The sequence below is a fragment of the Halichoerus grypus genome, chromosome 6, assembly GCF_964656455.1.
Source record: "Halichoerus grypus chromosome 6, mHalGry1.hap1.1, whole genome shotgun sequence".
Lineage (NCBI taxonomy): Eukaryota > Metazoa > Chordata > Mammalia > Carnivora > Phocidae > Halichoerus > Halichoerus grypus.
This window is the reverse complement of record NC_135717.1, coordinates 95,491,879-95,511,370: the sequence shown is the minus strand read 5'-3', so window position 1 is coordinate 95,511,370 and position 19,492 is coordinate 95,491,879. Positions and strand designations below refer to the sequence as shown.

The window sequence follows — 19,492 nt, the reverse complement described above, 5'->3', positions numbered from 1 at the left end:
GAGAGTGAGAGTGCAAGCAGGGGGAGGGACAGAGGGGAAGCCGAGTCCCTGCTGAGCGAGGAGACTAATGAGGAGCTCAAAGCAGGGCTCCATGAGGGGCTCCATACAGGACCTCCACACAGGGCTCAATCCCACAGCCCTGAGATCCTGACCTGAGCCGAAACCAACAATTGGACCCTTGACTGACTGAGCCACCCAGGCGCCCCTTCAAGAAGATATTTCCAAATTCATTCTATGGGCCCAGCCATTGATTGATTTTCCCCTCAACTATAATGGTTACATAAATACTGCTTTAATAAAAAAAAAGAAGGCCATTGATTTTCTTATGCTTTGGCCTCTTTTTCCTTGATGGCATCAGGGTTTCCTGGGTGGAAATGTAAGGACAGTGCTGTCTGGGATGAAAAAACTGTGAAAGAACCCATAGACAATTGCTTGATGGATTTTAACTCTTTCATCTGACCAAGTTTTGAGCTCATAACCTTTAGTCATAGGGTAATCCTCCTCTGTCACTGGATTGTGCTTTATTGACTAATATATACTTTGCCTCATTTTTGTTCTTTTGTACACGTTTTCCTGAATCCAATAAAAAGTAATGAGATACATGAAAATGTAGGAAAGTAAGATCCATTGTCAAAATAAGCAGGGCCAGATATGTCCTAGATGTTGGAATTACTGGACAGAGATTTTATAGTTTTTTTTTTTAAGGTTTTATTTATTCATTTGAGAGAGAGAGAGCGAGGGAGCGCACAAACGGGGGTGGGGAGGGGCAGAGGGAGAGGCAGACTCCCCACTGAGCAGGGAGCCAGATGGGGCTCCATCCCAGGACCCTGAGATCATGACCTGAGCCGAAGGCAGATGGTTAACCAACTGAGCCAGCCAGGCACCCCCCAGACAGAGATTTTTAACAGACTATCACATACATGTGGGAAAGCGGACAACCTGTATAAACACTTAGGGCTGCTGTAAACCACAGGTGTGGCCATGCATACAACACGCCTGGGAAGTAAGGGGCCCCATGAAACCAGGAAAAGGCACATGCCCGTCTTCATGGAGACTTTTCATGGGTTCTCCAGGCCTCTGCTGTCCTCCCCTTAAATATCTTCATACTTGGTTTTCTCATTTAGAAATCCCGTCTTCTTATCTCTAAATGTCCAGATGTTAAACGTCATCCCATATATGAAATCTTATTACTCTCTGCAATAACCACAACAGCAATAGTAGTAACAATAGCTAAAGTTACAGTGCCAGGCACTTTTCTAAACATCTGACGTGTGTTATCTCATTTAATCTTCACAAAAGTTCAGTAACATAGGAAACATTTCATACTTTTTCCAGAGATATCTTTCCTAAGTATAGGCTGTCTTTACCATATGTTTAAACGAACCCTTTCAGTGCTTTCCATTGTATGTAGGACAAAGGCCAACTTTCTAGCCTTGTCTATCATCTTATTATCCTATATCCAATGCTATAGTCGCACCAGATGTGATTTCCTGCACATGCTATTTGACTTAATATATGTGTTCTTTAGAGCAGCTAATTTTTCAATCAAAATAGCCTTTCCCCAAATTAAACTTTCATGTCCCAGTCCAAATGCCATTTTATTCATCCAATCAATTTGGAGGTACAAAAGTTAATAAGTCATGGTCCTTGCCCTTGAAAATCTCACACTCTGGAGGTGATACCAACAATACGAACACTTGCATAGTATGAGATACGTTTCCCTATTCTCAGCCAGTGAATCAGTCCCTCTCTGACCCTATGCCTTCCTCAGGCACTTACTCATTTCTGCCTAATTTTATCCTGTTTTCTCACTAATTTATAAGCTCTTTGAAGGCCACAGAAACAAATGTTGGTTGAATGAGAGATTTGGTTGAATAAATGAGACCAGCCAAATAAAGCTTTTAGGAAAACTTCAGCTGATCCAAGAATGCCATATAGAGCCCTGCTTCAAACATTTTCAGAGAAATATTACAACTATTACAGTCAAGAAAGAATGCTCTAGGACTTTGTTGTAATCTTTAGAATCATCTAATGAGTCTTTTTCAGTATTTTCCTCTATATGCCTCAGTAATTATCGGGACTGACTTGTTAGTGGAGCTGGAGTCTAAAGGACATAAAAGCAGGAGAGTGCACAAGCTTGGAGTCAGACTGATTTGGGATCAGTTCGGGGTGCTAAGACACTTAATAGGAATGTGATCTCGGGCAGGTGTCCTAACTTCTACAAGCTTCAATTTTCCCCTCCATGAACTGAAGACAAAATACAAGCCTCAGTGGTTTATGAGGATTAAATATGATATGTGCTTAGAAGAGAACCCGATGCATAGTGTTGAGCTTCTAATAATCTTTATTATGGAAAGCATCCAGCTAATATAATGCCAAAACTTTATATACTTTTCTCATTTAAACACTGCTAGTTTCATCTGCAGCTATGTGAGAGAGAACAATATTCAGCAACTAAGCCAAATGGCAAAAGCCCACAACTGTGGCCAACTAATTAATTGGTGCTTGGCATGTTGGTTTTTAAAGTTTTTTTTTTAAAGTTAAGATACCCAGAATAATGGATGATTGCACAATCTAACACACCATCCAATTAAAGTAACTGTACACCCCCTTGAAATTATACATTTGTGAGAGTTATACAACCCTGGAAAAGCATTTGTCTCTTCTCTTTGTTGGGTATCTTTTAAGTTAATTAGGGGTGATAATAATTATCCTTATTTTCAGTATTGAGTTTAATGTCAGTTTTGTTTCTTTGTTTATGGAGTAAATATGATAAGGACCATGGGGAAAGGAATTAGCTCAATATTTGTAAGATGTGAGGTGAGTAAATATAATTAAAATACCAAAAAATTATGAATTCTAGTAATTATAGCAAAGTAGAAAAATTTACTTAGGGGATTAAATAGCAGTTTAGAAGCAGAAATGAAATGAATGATACCTTTTTTTAAAAGATTTTATTTATTTATCTGCCAGAGAGAGCATGGGAGAGAGAGAGAGAGCACAAGCAGGGGGAGTGGCAGGCAAAGGGAGAAGCAGGCTCCCCACTGAGCAAGGAGCCTGATGTGGAATTCGATCCTGGAACCCTGGGATCATGACCCAATCCCAAGGCAGACATTTAACTGACTGAGCCACCCAGGCGTCCCTGAACAATACATTTTAAAGCATGAGTAGCAGGGGGGAGGAGCAAGATGGCGGAGGAGTAGGAGACCTAAATTTCGTCTGGTCCCAGGAATTCAGCTAGATAGGGATCAAACCATTCTGAACACCTACGAACTCAACAGGAGATCGAAGAAAAGAATAGCAGCAACTCTCTGAACAGAAAAGCGACCACCTTCTGGAAGGTAGGACGTTTGGAGAAGTGAATCCAAGGCGATATTCGGGAAGAAAGATGGCGGGGGAGGGGGCCTCTGTCAGCTGCTACTGGCAAGTGATAGAGCCGTGGAGCACAAAATCGGAACTTTTAGAAGTCTGCTCTGCTGAGGGATGTCACTCCAGTGGCTAAGTGGGGGTGGGACCCTCACTGGGACATTGTGGTCTGAGGACCCTCGGGGTCAAAGAAAGACCGGGGGTCCCTGAGTGTGGCAGAGCTCCCGGGTATCGGCAGGGAAGCCAGCTGCAGAGACAGAGGTGAGGCGCACGGGCTCTCAGCTCGGGGTTGCCATAAACCGTGATCCTCGGCACAGTCGGGCCACTGTTCCTCCAGCAGGGACCCAACAAGAGGCAGATCCGGGGAGACTCCCCTTCCTCCCCTGGGAGGAGCGGCGCGGGAGTGCACCGCAGGGATCTGCTGGGTTTGGAGACTCCACACGGGGTCTTGTGCCAGAGATAGAAATGCTCGGTCACAGGCCAGGTGAGCATGAAGTGCGGCCGGAGACTGGGGAGACGGGAGTGACTGACTGCTTTTCTCTGGGGGCGCACTGAGGAGTGGGGCCCTGAGTTCTCGGCTCCTCTGGGCAGAGATTGGGAGGCCGCCATTTTCACTCTCGGCCTCCAGAGCTGTACGGAAAGCTTGCAGGGAACAAAAGTTCCCGAGAGCAAACCCGAGCAGATTACTTCGCCCGGACCGGGCAAGGGCGGGGCAATTCCGCCTCCGGCAAAGACATTTGGGAACCACGGCAACAGGCCCCTCCCCCAGAAGATCAGCGAGAACAGCCAGCCAAGGCCAAGTTTACCGATCAATGAGAACAGCAGAACTCCAGCGCTAGAGGAATACTGCACATAGAATCCATGGCTTTTGCCCCCCTGATTCTTTAGTCTTTCAAAGTTAATTTTTTAAATTTTCTTTTTCTATTTTTTAAAAATTTTTCTTTTCCCCTTTTTCAACCAACATCTTATCAATCCCTTTTTTTAAAAATCTTTTTTATTTTTCATTTTTAGAGTCATATTCTATCACTTCATTGTAGTTAACCTTATTTTTGGTATATATATATATATATATATATATGTATATATATATATATATATACATATATATATAAGTTGTTCTCTCTTTAAAATTTTGGGATACAGTTTCTTCTAACAGACCAGAATATACCCTAAATCTCTAGTGTATGGCTTTGTTCTAGTCTCCTGCTTGATCACAGTCTCTTCCCTCCCTTTTTAAAAAAACTCTCTTCTTTCTTTTTTCAACCAACTTCTTATCAATTCCTTTTATAAAATCTTTCATAATTTTCATCTTTACAGTCATATTCCATCCCTTCATCATATTTACCCTTATTTTTGTACATATATAAGTTTTTCTTTCTTTAAAATTTTGGGAGGCAGTTTCATCTAACAGACCAAAATATGCCCCAAATCTAGTGTGTGGCACTGATCTATGCACCAGCCGGATCATATTTGATCATATTCTTTTTTTTTTAATCTTTTTTCTTTCTTTCTTTTTCTTTTTTCTTTCTTTCCCTTTCTTTTCCCCCGGTTTCAGGTCTCTTCTGATTTGTTTAGTGTATATTTTTCAGGGGTCGTTGTTACCCTGTTAGCATTTGGTTCTCTCATTCATCTATTCTCCTCTGGACAAAATGACAGGATGGAAAAAAATCACATCAAAAAAAGAACAATAGGCAGTACCAACTGCCAGGGACCTAATCAATACGGACATTAGTAAGATGTCAGAACTAGAGTTCAAAATGATGATTTTAAAGATACTAGCTGGGCTTGAAAAAAAGCATGGAAGATACTAGAGAAACCCTTTCTGGAGAAATAAAAGGATTAAAATCTAACCAAGTTGGAATCAAAAAGGCTATTAATGAGGTGCAATAAAAAATGGAGGCTCTAACTGCTAGGATAAATGAGGCAGAAGACAGAATCAGTGATATAGAAGACCAAATGATGGAAAATAAGGAAGCTGAGAAAAAAAGAGATAAACAACTACTGGATAATGAGGGCAGAATTCGAGAGATAAGTGATACCATAAGATGAAACAATATTAGAATAATTGGGATCCCAGAAGAAGAAGAAAGAGAGAGAGGGGCAGAAGGTATATTGGAGCAAATTATACCAGAGAACTTCCCTAATTTGGGGAAGGAAACAGGCATCAAAATCCAGGAGGCACAGAGAACCCCCCTCAAAATCAATAAAAATAGGTCAACACCCCGACATCTAATAGTAAAACTTACGAGTCTCAGAGATAATGAGAAAATCCTGAAAGCAGCTCAGGAGAAGAGATATGTAACCTACAACGGTAGGAACATTAGACTGACAACAGACCTATCCACAGAGACCTGGCAGGCCAGAAAGGACTGGCAGGATATATTCAGAGCACTAAATGAGAAAAATAGGCAGCTAAGAATACTATATCCAGCTAGGTTGTCATTGAAAATAGAAGGAGAGATAAAAAGCTTCCAGGACAAACAAAAACTAAAGGAATTTGCAAACACAAAACCAGCCCTACAAGAAATATTGAAAGGGGTCCTCTAAGCAAAGAGAGAGCCTAAAAGTAACATAGACCAGTAAGGAACACAGACAATATACAGTAATAGTCACCTTACAGGCAATACAATGGCACTAAATTCATATCTTTCGATAGTTACCCTGAATGTAAATGGGCTAAATGCCCCAATCAAAAGACACAGGGTATCAGATTGGATAAAAAAAATAAGACCCACTGATATGCTGTCTGCAAGACTCATTTTAGACCCAAAGACACCCCCAGATTGAAAGTGAGGGGGTGGAAAACCATTTACCATGCTAATGGACACCAAAAGAAAGCTGGGGTGGCAATCCTTATATCAGACAAATTAGATTTTAAACCAAAGACTATAATAAGAGATGAGGAAGGACACTATATCATACTTAAAGGGTCTATCCAACAGGAAGATCTAACAATTGTAAGTATCCATGCCCCTAACATGGGAGCAGCCAATTATATAAGCCAATTAATAACAAAATCAAAGAAACACATCGACAACAATACAATAATAGTAGGGGACTTTAACACCCCCCTCACTGAAATAGATCATCTAAGCAAAAGATCAACAAGGAAATAAAGACTTTAAATGACACATTGGACCAAATGGACTTCAGAGATATATTCAGAACATTCCATCCCAAAGCAACGGAATACACATTCTCCTCCAGTGCCCATGGAACATTCTCCAGAATAGATCACATCCTAGGTCACAAGTCAGGTCTCAACGGGTACGAAAAGATTTGGATCATTCCCTGCATATTTTCAGACCACAATGCTTTGAAACTAGAACTCAATCACAAGAGGAAAGTCAGAAAGAACTCAAATACATGGAGGCTAAAGAGCATCCTACTAAAGAATGAATGAGTCAACCAGGAAATTAAAGAAGAATTAAAAATATTCATGGAAACCAATGAAAATGAAAACACAACTGTTCAAAATCTCTGGGATGCAGCAAAGGCAGTCCTAAGAGGAAAGTATATAGCAATACAAGCCTTTCTCAAGAAACAAGAAAGGTCTCAAATACACTACCTAACCCTACACATAAAGGAGCTGGAGAAAGAACAGCAAATAAAGCCTAAACCCAGCAGGAGAAGAGAAATAATAAAGAACAGAGCAGAAATCAAAAGAAGAGTAGAACAGTAGACAAAAGAAACTAGGAGCTGGTTCTTTGAAAGAATTAATACGATTGATAAACCCCTGGCCAGACTTATCAAAAAGAAAAGAGAAAGGAACCAAATAAATAAAATCATGAATGAAAGAGGAGAGATCACAGTCAACACCAAAGAAATACAAACAATTATAAGAACATATTATGAGCAACTATATGCCAGCAAATTAGATAATCTGGAAGAAATGGATGCATTCCTAGAGATGTATCAACTACCAAAACTGAACCAGGAAGAAATAGATTACCTGAACAGACCTATAACCAGTAAGGAAATTGAAGCAGTAATCAAAATCTCCCAAAAACAAAAGCCTGGGCCAGATGGCTTCCCAGGGGAATTCTACCAAACATTTAAAGAAGAATAAATACCTATTCTTCTGAAATTGTTCCAAAAAATAGAGATGGAAGGAAAACTTCCAAACTCGTTTTATAAGGCCACCATTACCTTGATCCCAAAACCAGACAAAGACCCCATCAAAAAGGAGAATTACAGACCAATATCCTTGATGAACATGGATGCAAAAATTCTCACCAAAATACTAGCCAATAGGATGCAACAGTACATTAAAAGGATTATTCACCATGACCAAGTGGAATTTATCCCTGGGCTGCAAGGTTGGTTCAACATTCGCAAATCAATCAACGTGATACAATACATTAATAAAAGAAAGAACAAGAACCATATGATCCTCTCAATAGATGCAGAAAAAGCATTTGACAAAGTACAGCATCCTTTCTTGATTAAAACTCTTCAGAGTGTAGGGATAGAGGGTACATACCTCAATGTCATAAAAGCCATCTATGAAAAACCCACAGTGAATATCATTCTCAATGGGGAAAAACTGAGAGATTTCCCCCTAAGCTCAGGAACATGGCAGGGATGTCCACTATCACCACTGCTAGTCAACATAGTACTAGAAGTCCTAGCCACAGCAATCAGACAACATAAAGAAATAAAAGGCATCCGAATTGGCAAAGAAGAAGTCAAACTCTTACTCTTTGCAGATGATATGATACTTTATGTGGAAAACCCAAAAGACTCCACCCCAAAACTGCTAGAACTCATACAGGAATTCAGTAAAGTGGCAGGATATAAAATCAATGCACAGAAATCAGTGGCATTCCTATACACCACCAACAAGACAGAAGAAAGAGAAATTAAGGAGTCGATCCCATTCACAATTGCACCCAAAACCTTAAGATACCTAGGAATAAATCTAACCAAAGAGGCAAAGGATCTGTACTCAGAAAACTATAAAATACTCATGAAAGAAATTGAGGAAGACACAAAGAAGTGGAAAAACGTTCCATGCTCGTGGATTGGAAGAACAAATATTGTGAAGATGTGAATGCTACCTAGAGCAATCTACACATTTAATGCAATCCCTATCAAAATACCATCCACTTTTTTCAAAGAAATGGAACAAATAATCCTAAAATTTGTATGGAACCAGAAAAGACCCCGAATAGCCAGAGGAGTGTTGAAAAAGCAAAGCAAAGCCGGTGGCATCACAATTCCAGACTTCAAGCTCTATTACAAAGCTGTCATCATCAGGACAGTATGGTACTGGCACAAAAACAGACACATAGATCAATGGAACAGAATAGAGAGCCCAGAAATGGACCTTCAACTCTATGGTCAACTAATCTTCAACAAAGCAGGAAAGAATGTCTGATGGAAAAAAGACAGTCTCTTCAACAAATGGTGTTGGGAAAATTGGACAGCCACATGCAGAAGAATGAAACTGGACTATTTCCTTACACCACACACAAAAATAGACTCCAAATGGTTGAAAGACCTAAATGTGAGACAGGAGTCCATCAAAATCCTAAAGGAGAACACAGGCAGCAACCTCTTCGACCTCAGCCGCAGCAACTTCTTCCTAGAAACATCGCCAAAGGCAAGAGAAGGAAGGGCAAAAATGAACTATTGGGACTTCATCAAGATAAAAAGCTTTTGCACAGCAAAAGAAACAGTCAACAAAACCAAAAGACAACCGACAGAATGGGAGAAGATATTTGCAAATGACATACCAGATAAAGGGCTAGTATCCAAAATCTATAAAGAACTTGTCAAACTCAACACCCAAAGAACAAATGATCCAATCAAGAAACAGGCAGAAGATATGAACAGACATTTTTCCAAAGAAGACATCCAAATGGCCAACAGACACATGAAAAAGTGCTCAACATCACTCGTCATCAGGGAAATCCAAATCCAAATCTCAATGAGATACCACCTCACACCAGTCAGAATAGCTAAAATTAACAAGTCAGGAAACGACAGATGTTGGCAGGGATGCGGAGAAAGGGGAACCCTCCTACACTGTTGGTGGGAATGCAAGCTGGTGCAGCCACTCTGGAAAACAGTATGGAGGTTCCTCAAAAAGTTGAAAATAGAGCTACCGTACGACCCAGCAATTGCACTACTGGGTATTTACCCCAAAGACACAAATGTAGGGATCCAAAGGGGTACACGAACCCCAATGTTTATAGCAGCAATGTCCACAATAGCCAAACTATGGAAAGAGCCAAAATGTCCATTGACAGATGAATGGATAAAGAAGAGGTGGTATATATATACAATGGAATATTATGCAGCCATCAAAAGGAATGAGATCTTGCCATTTGCAATGACGTGGATAGAACTGGAGGGTATTATGCTGAGCGAAATAAGTCAATCAGAGAAAGACATGTATCATATGACCTCACTGATACGAGGAATTCTTAATCTCAGGAAACAAACTGAGGGTTGCTGGAGTGGGGGGTGGTGGGAGGGATGGGGTGGCTGGGTGATAGACATTGGGGAGGGTATGTGCTATGGTGAGCGCTGTGAATTGTGTAAGACTGTTGAATCACAGACCCATACCTCTGAAACAAATCATACATTATATGTCAAAAAAAGAAGAAGATAGTAGGAAGGGAAAAATGAAGGGGGGGAATCGGAGGGGGAGATGAACCATGCGAGACTATGGACTCTGAGAAACAAACTGAGGGTTCTAGAGGGGAGGCAGGTGGGGGGATGGGTTAGCCTGGTAATGGGTATTAAAGAGGGTACGTATTTAATGGAGCACTGGGTGTTATACGCAAACAATGAATCATGGAACACTACATCAAAAACTAATGATGTAATGTATGGTGATTAACATAACATAATAAAATAAAATAAAGCATGAGTAGCTGTGCATTTTAGTAATAGGTATAATAAAAAGTTATTACTTTTTTGTGGTCATAAGACTAGACAGCATTGAGGAAAAACAATATGAATAATATGTGATTTTGTTTTGCTTGTGTAGAAGGATCAGTACGGTTGATCCTTGAACAATACAGGTTTGAACTGCGCGGGTCCACTTATACATGGATTTTTTTTTTTAAAGATTTTATTTATTCACTTGACAGAGAGAGACACAGCGAGAGAGGGAACACAAGCAGGGGGAGTGGGAGTTGGAGAAGCAGGCCTTCCGCGGAGCAAGGAGTCTGATGTGGGGCTCGATCCCATGACCCTGAGATCATGACCTGAGCCGAAGGCAGACGCTTAACGACTGACCACCCAGGCGCCCCTGTACATTGATTTTTTTTATAAATACAGTACAGTCTTATAAATGTGTTTTCTCTTCCTTATGATTTTCTTACTAGCATTTTCTTTTCTCTAGCTTACTTTATTGTAAAAATACAATATATAGTACACATAATATACAAAATATGTGTTAATCAACTGTTTTTGTCATTGGTAAGGCTTCTGGTCAACAGTAGGCTATTAGTAGTTAAGTGTTAGGGGAGTCAAAAGTTAAATGCGGATTTCTGATTACAGAGAGGGTTGGTCCCCCTAACCCCCATGTTGGTCAAGGGTCAATTGTATGAGCAGAAGTATATCAAATGTATATGTGATTTGCTTTTTCTTTCTTTTCTTTTTTTTTTTTTTTAACAGTTTAACATAGACAAAGAGGCTGGGGAAAGGCAGATTTACCACCGGTATTGCATGGAGCGGGCCTCTGTCCATTGTGCTCATGTGTTCACCACAGTATCCGAAATAACAGCAATAGAAGCAGAACATATGCTGAAGAGGAAGCCTGGTAATTATTATCTCTGCGTTTGCTGTCCATCTTTCAGTCCTAAATGACATTAGAGTCTAAAACTTTTGTTTGAAACAAAAAAGCATAAAATAATAGAGGAAAAATTGCATTCACTATTACGACCCAGATCTTTTTTTAAAATTTTTTATTGTTATGTTAATCACCATACATTACATCATTAGTTTTTGAATAGTGTTCCATGATTCATTGTTTGTGCATAACACCCAGTGCTCCATGCAGAACGTGCCCTCTTTAATACCCATCAACAGGCTAACCCATCCTCCCAACCCCCTCTCCTCTAGAACCCTCAGTTTGTTTTTCAGAGTCCATCGTCTCTCATGGTTCGTCTCCCTCTCCTATTTCCCCCCCTTCATTCTTCCCCTCCTGCTATCTTCTTTTTTTTTTTTTCTTAACATATATTACATTATTTGTTTCCGAGGTACAGATCTGTGATTCAACAGTCTTGCACAATTCAGAGCTCACCATAGCACATACCCTCCCCAGTGTCTACCACCCAGCCACCCCATCCCTCCTATCCCCCACTCTAGCAACCCTCAGTTTGTTTCCTGAGATTAAGAATTCCTCATATCAGTGAGGTCACATGATACATGTCTTTCTCTGATTGACTTATTTCACTCAGCATAATACCCTCCAGTTCTATACACGTCGTTGCAAATGGCAAGATCTCATTCCTTTTGATGGCTGCATAATATTCCATTGTATATATATATATATATATATATATATATATATATATATATACCACGTCTTCTTTATCCATTCATCTGTCGATGGACATCTTGGCTCTTTCCACAGTTTGGCTATTGTGGACACTGCTGCTATAAACATTGGGGTGCACGTACCCCTTTGGATCCCTACATTTGTATCTTTGGGGTAAATACCCAGTAGTGCAATTGCTGGATCATATAGTAGCTCTATTTTCAACTTTTTGAGGAACCTCCATAATGTTTTCCAGAGTACCACCTAAATCTTTACACATATTTTACTTCTCAGTGTCAGTAACTTTGTGGTAACACCAACCCTAAGGTATATCCAGAACATAGTAGTGTTCAATCTGTGTTTGTTGAATAAATGGGCTATGCTAGAAATGAGCCTATGCCCTAGGGTTGTCACAGTGACCTGGTGTATGTAAGCAAGTTAACTTTTCTATTTAAAGGAAATGAAAGTTCAGAAAATATAAGAAATTTGTACGAGACTATCCCAGTCCTACATCTTACAACATTGCCTCATTGGTCCTGTTTAGTAGAAACCTATTGTTTTATTTCTCCCAAGACTTTGAAAGCTTTTCTAGGACCTAACCCCAGACCCATCCAGAGGTTGCAATGCTGAGAGGCCTGTTCATAAAACATGACCCTATCACCTGGCCACAGCTGATTGATCCAGAGGTAGATACCTGGCATAAACCAGCCAGTCAGAATGCTCCCACCAGAGGGAGGCTAAACAGATGAGTCTGTATGGATGCACTCCTTAAGGATAGGTATGTCAGCTTTGCAGCTGTTGGCAGTGTCCATTTTTCTTTTATGTTGCATGGGATGCAAAGAAGGCTAAACTAGGGGCACCTGGGTGGCTCAGTCGGTTAAGTTGCCTACTCTTGATTTCAGCTCAGGTCATGATCTCAGGGTTGTGAGATCTCCTGATGGGGTTCCCTGCTCAGCGGGGAGTCTGCTTAGAATTCTCTCTCTCCCTCTGCCCTTCCCCTGCTCATGCACACATACATACACACACACACACACACACACACACACACGCACTCTTTCTCTCTCTTAAATAAATAAATAAAATCTTTAAAAAAATTTTTTAAAAGAAGGCTAAGCTACAATGAAGTACAATGAAAAATGGAAACAGACTGAGAGAACTCTAGATTCTCCACAGTGATTTAGACTAATGGTTTAAACTAATTCCTGAAGCCCAGCTAAACCTTTGCCATGAGACACTCTAGCATCCCATGAATAAATTCCTCATTATTATAGGTAAGCCAGTGTTAGTACCTAGTTACCTGGTGTTAACACTGGGTCTGTTATTTGCTACCAAACAGTCCTAATGAATATATCCTCTTCTTTAATCCCTGTGATCTTGTCTTTAGTTGTCTTTCTTCCAGATACTAGTTGGCTGTCTGGAGGAGGTATTTCAAGGTGCTAGGTAGTTAAAAAAAGAGGAAGAATCCAATAAATTTGAATAATGGCAGCATAAAGATCCTAAGTTCTTCTTTTGTCTTTCCAAGTATTCCCTAAGGTTCACTTGGATTCTCACTGCCATGCCCCTTACAGAAGTTTACTCCATCAATATGCTATTTCTTTCTTGCATCTTTCTTGTTTCTTGTCTACTGTATCCTTTTCTGTGCTTACAAAAATTCTTTGTTTTTTTCCTATTCTAAAATAAAACTTTCTCTTGAGGCTGCTATCCTATCAAATGTCTACACAATCTTATCCTTCCTCCTGCTGCCAAATATAGCTTCTTTTGTGAAACACTGGAAAAATTCCAGAGGAATTAAAGTCATAATAAAGTGGTATTAATATACATTCTTGACTTCTATATCTTTTTGGATAAGACAGCTGACTGTCATAGTGGACAAAGGTATAGACCTCAGAGCCAGGCTGCCTTAGTTTTATTATTTTATTTTATTTTTTATTTATTTTAGAGAGAGAGTGCGGAGGCTGGGGTGGGGGGTGGAACAGCAGAGGGAGAGACAGAATCTTAAGCAGACTCTGAGCTGAGCATGGAGCCTGATGTAAGTACTATATAATGTCATGGAAAGGGAAATACATTGTAAGGGGGGGTTGTCTACTATCCTGATCACACTGTAGGAATTATTCACATGAGGGCTTTCACTAGAAACCTTGGCAACCTAAAATTGACTCTGCTGTGGAGTACAGAATTTGCCGAATTACTTAGGAAAAATTCAGAAGAACCGGCAGTTTGTTATTGTTGTTGTTTTTATGAGAAATGGCCAAGAAGCCTTTGTTGATTTTGTGGAACCATTTCAAAAGATAGCTTGTTAATTATAAAATATCCTTCAAAATGATGGCATACTTATAATTCTAGCTCAAGTCTCCATTGCAAAAATGTCCATTGCCATGTGTTAAATTTTTTTGACATAGCTTTTTTTTTTTTAAATTTCATTTGTTTTTGCTGCTACTAAATGCAGCAACCCATGTATTCAAGTCACTAGGTAGTTCCTGTCTTGTACCCTGAGGAGTCTCTATCTTGTCACAGACTAATAATTATTCTGGAAGACCAAAATGTCTTCCTGCTTGAGTAAAATCTTCTGGGAATTAGAAATAAAGGACTGCCTTCCCAATTTTCCAAATAGAACATTTCCCAAACGCTTGGCCAATTAAGATGCTAAGAGGTAGTTTCGTGCACAACATGGCTAAAGGCACAACATGTGGAGGCAGACTGCATGGATTCTACTCCTACTGATCCTTGTGTTCTCCGACAGATTCCTTAACAACTCTGGGCCTCAGTTTCTGCCTCTGAAAATGCAGATAAGAACACCTACTCCATTGCTTCTTGCAAGGATTAAATGAGTTACATTATACAGTGTTTAGAGCATTCAGAACAATAGTAAACCATCAATAAATGAAAACTATAATAATCATTCTTAGTGCTTTTAATGAGATGTTTCCTTTTACTAGTTAATGTTATTTTGGTCACACACTCCTAATTTCCTATTTCAAGAATTTATTGTGGTGTTTTATGAATTTTCAGTTCTTTGATAGAAACTAGAAATGTTAAGGGACATCTAATTTTATATATTTAAACACACTATTTTTCTACAATGGTACCCTCTCTCAAAAGATTTTTGTGATGATTTTTTTTCTGCTTTTCCAGATGTGGTTACTCCAAATGGCTTGAATGTTAAGAAATTTTCAGCGGTACATGAGTTTCAAAATCTACATGCCATGTACAAGGCCAGGATCCAAGATTTTGTTCGAGGTCATTTCTATGGGTATGCTCTTCTTTATTTAAAAAAAAAGTAAATAACATGTGTCTTAGGGACCTATGGCATAGAGAAAACAAAATTGTTATAGTAAATGTTTATCTTTCCCAGCCCCCTTTGAACTTTAACAGAATTTATTTGTATATTTTGTTGCTGTTGCCTTATTTCATTTGAAACTGTTTTGTTTTGTTTTAGTCATCTGGACTTTGACCTTGAAAAGACTTTGTTCCTTTTCATTGCTGGGAGATATGAGTTTTCAAACAAAGGAGCTGACATCTTCCTAGAAGCCTTATCCAGGCTAAATTTTCTGCTGAGGGTAAGAATGCTATAGAACGCCATGCAATACTTTTATAGGCGGACTTCCTTCTGTGGGAAGTAAAGAACTTTCTGGCTTCTTAAGAAGTATCCAGCAGATATGTGATTGTGAATACTTAAAATGACAACCTTATTCTGAAAATGGCTCCAGCTTTTCAATTTACATATTGGGATCACCACGTTGTTCACTTGTGTATCTGTCTATGTTATCTGGTATTTTTTTAAGAGAGCCACAAGCTTATTGTGTTCTGTTTTAAGATGACATTATAACATTCCTTTCCCTGTCCCAAGAGTTAACCAGTTGAAAGATAAATTTGAAGAAATCAAGCAAATGGAGAACAAAATTTGCCATTTTTAAAACTGATAATTGCCACTGAGGGGCACCTGGGTGGCTCAGTCAGTTGAGGTTCTGCCTTCGGCTCAGGTCATGATCCCTGACTCCTGGGATTGAGCCCCTCATCAGGCTCCCTGCTCAGCGGGGAGTCTGCTTCTCTCTCAGCCCCTCACCCCGCTCTCTCCCTCTCTCTCTCTCAAATAAATAAATAAAATCTAAAAAATAAAAAAAAAATAAAACCAATAAAGACTGTAATGGAAGATGTGGCTTGGTATATAGCACCCATAGGCTTCCTGATATTGAACCTTGCTATTAGACCTAGCTAGCTCATCACATTGCTGTGCTCCCCCAACCAAAGAAGACCTTCAGAGGAGCCTCTACCACACAGCTAGCAACCAAGCAGTTGCTCTCTGTACAAGGGGAAGACACACACAAACACTATTCCTCTCCCTACTCACCAGCCATGTCTCCTCCCCGAGATTAGTAAGAGTCTTGAACTATGAAACCAGGAGGTGTCCCACCACATGGAAACAAGAAGGGGAAAGGAGGTTCCTGCTTCCATGTGGAATCAGTTTCTGCTCAGGAAGGTGGGACTTAATATAGGTTCCCAATTAGGCCAGCAATAAAACCTGTGCCAATAGAAGAAGCTATACAAAATGGTACCATGGAATAGCTAGTGATTAAAGTTATTGGCTTATATTCTAATCCTATCATGTAAAAGTATAGAATAAATAACAGTAAGCTACAGGAGACCAGTGTAGAATTTCAATCTTACTGAGATACCAAGACAACCTAAACTTTCCTGAGCTTGTACTGTTCTCCAGTTAATTTTTTTCCTTGGACATAGATTTATTTTTGCCTTAGAGCAGACATCACACCAAGTATACTAAAAGATTTACTGATACCACTTAATAAGGAAATAATACATTAATAAAAACCCAACTCTGTAAAATAGGACTGAAGACCACATAGATTATTCTTTAATAGGCAGGAATAATCTTATTCCATAATATTTCCTGGTATGTATCTATTCAACAAGCTTTAAAGATGGACTCAAAGTTATATCAAACATATATCATGTTTAGGGACATTATTAATCAATTTATCTATATATTTATTAAATAGTCACTTTATCTTTAAGTATGAAGAAAAAGCCAATTGCTATTCTAGACATCAAAGATCATTGCAATACTTGGAGAAATTAAAAGAAAGCATTCTCTTTCATATAGTACATTTATTCTTTCATAGCACATTGGCTACTCCTGGAGTGAGTTTCCTATTCTGTGACTTCTGTAGATTTTTTTAATAGAATGTCAGACCCTTGAGGGGGCTATAAAGTATGCGGTGCCCACATTTAGAATATAGTCATTTCCAGAATACACGAACATTCATATGTGCACGGTTTTAAGTGAGCTTATGCTTCCATTCTCACAGTGGTTTGGATATGTCATTTCCTTCTGAGATGTGCTAGGGAAGAGGAAAAGAAAACAGAGTATAGGATCAAAAACACCAGTTTGAATCTCAGCTCTGCCAATAACCTGTTATAGGATCTCAGACAAAATATTGAAACTCTCATGCCACTCTTTCAATTAGTAAAATGAAGAGAGTGATATCTATTGTGCACGGTTTTTATGAGGATTGGATTGAATTATGCATTTAAAGTGTCCGGCACAGTGTCTGCCTCACCGGAGGGGCTGAGCACATGCTTGTTCCTGTGCTTTAGGACTAAAAAACCAAAATGCAGCATTATGGCAAGACATTTAACAGAAAAGTGTAAATAATCTATTTATGCAAATCAATGTGAATAAACTAGAAAAAAATAGAATAAAACAAAACTAAATCCCCATGAACTTTCCAATCTGAAATTTTAAAGAGCTAATTTTGGCCTTGTAACATTAGCTCACATTCATGTGACTTTTTTTTAACCCCAGAAAAGCACCGTGATATCACTAGCAATTGCTATGTATTTTAGCTGCTTAAGGAAAATATTTTATGTCTGAATTTTCAAATTGTTAATCAACAGATCTTGACTGAAAGCCAGATTTAAATTAATAGTTCTGAGTTAAGCTTCAGAAAGGTGGGTTTAATTTCTCTGTGAATCATAAATAAGTATTCCTTTTATCTAAAGGTAATTTAAAACATTGTTTTTTTTAAGTTTAAGGTCCATCTGTTGATGTTTTCTTTTATCTTTGGTAGTTAACTTGTGTTTCCTAATCCCTCATTAGATGCATAAAAGTGACGTTACAGTGGTGGTGTTTTTCATCATGCCTGCCAAGACAAATAATTTCAATGTGGAAACGCTGAAAGGCCAGGCAGTGCGGAAACAGCTATGGTAATCTCATGTCTTGTGAATGTTCTCAATAAGTGTCAAGAGATTTTTTTAACGTGCATAATTTCTGATATATCTCCTTCAACTGTTTTTTCTTTAAGATTATTATAGCACAAGGGGTGCTTGGGTAGCTCAGTTGGTTAAGCTTCTGCCTTCAGCTCAGGTCATGATCCTGGGGTTCTGGGATCAACCCTCCACGCTGGGCTCCCTGCTCAGCAGGGAATCTGCTTCTCCCTCTCCCTCTGACCCTCCCCCCCTGTTCCTGCCCTCTCTTTCTCTTTCTCTCTCACAAACGAATAAATAAAAAATCTTTTAAAAAAAAGATTATGGTAGCACAAATGCTACTGGGTTCTCTTCTCATAGGCTACTATGTCAGATTATGTAGTGCCTATCAAACTGTGTTACTATAAAAACTTTGGAATGAGCCACCATAGAAGGAAAAACCTCTGTGGAAATCTTTAAAGATGGGTTGAATTTATTTTTAATTTTATTGTGAAAATTTAAAAATGAATGCCAAAGTAAAGAGATTAGTATAATGACCCCCTCCATGCCCATAGCCCAGCTTCAACAATCACCAATGAATTCGCCATCTTGTTACATCTATACTTCCATCCACTGTCCTGCCCTGCCCTCCACCCTCACCTGAAAATCATCAAGCAAAAAAATGTTAAGCTCTGTGGGCCGCTCGGGCTGTTCTGCTGCCTCAGCTCTGAAGGTTTGAACTCAAGCTAAATTGGCAACTCGGAAAAACAGTAGAAGAGGTTCCACAAAAGAGACCCGTAATTTCAAAGGATGCACTTGACAAAACATCAGCATGGCCATGGCAAACAAAGATTTTAAATTGTGACACTGTTTAAATTATAAATCTTTCAATTCATACAGGGACATTGCACATTCTGTGAAGGAAAAATTTGGGAAGAAACTCTATGATGCATTGTTAAGGTAGGTGCTGGGAGTACATAACACTTCAACATTTTAGGGTTTCACTATTCGAATTCAACAACTTATACATTATCATGTATTTCTTTTGTTCCAAATATAAAGGAATTAGTAGCCTTTGAATTATATTATATTCATCATTAGTAGTAGTAGTAATATTATATCATGGGAACGGGTTTTGTTTTATCCTTCATCTGACGAATACTTATAAACAGGTTGTACAAATGAGAACATATTCCCATATGCAAATAGGCTCTAATTCAATGGGACTCTCATTAAGAGTTAATATATCAATGTGAAACTGAGGGAGATTTCGCGAGATTTTTAAGTCAAAATATATATTAACTTTATATATTAAATACATATATTTACTTATATATTAAAATATTTATTAACATTAAGTAATGTTAAGTAACCTATATTTACTTAATGAATAATAAACATTTAAATACATAATAAAATAAATGAAAT

At 38.9% G+C, this 19,492-nt stretch overlaps 1 protein-coding gene across 1 annotated transcript in view; it reads left to right on the top strand.

Moving 5' to 3' along the window:
• GYS2 (glycogen synthase 2) overlaps nt 1–19,492 on the top strand; it is a 59,087-nt gene that overhangs the window by 19,130 nt on the left and 20,465 nt on the right. The window contains exons 5-9 of the mRNA XM_036119204.2: nt 10,999–11,143; nt 14,996–15,113; nt 15,300–15,420; nt 17,979–18,085; nt 18,965–19,024. Of these exons, the coding sequence (XP_035975097.1) occupies nt 10,999–11,143; nt 14,996–15,113; nt 15,300–15,420; nt 17,979–18,085; nt 18,965–19,024 (551 nt within the window). The remainder of the gene's footprint in view (nt 1–10,998; nt 11,144–14,995; nt 15,114–15,299; nt 15,421–17,978; nt 18,086–18,964; nt 19,025–19,492) is intronic.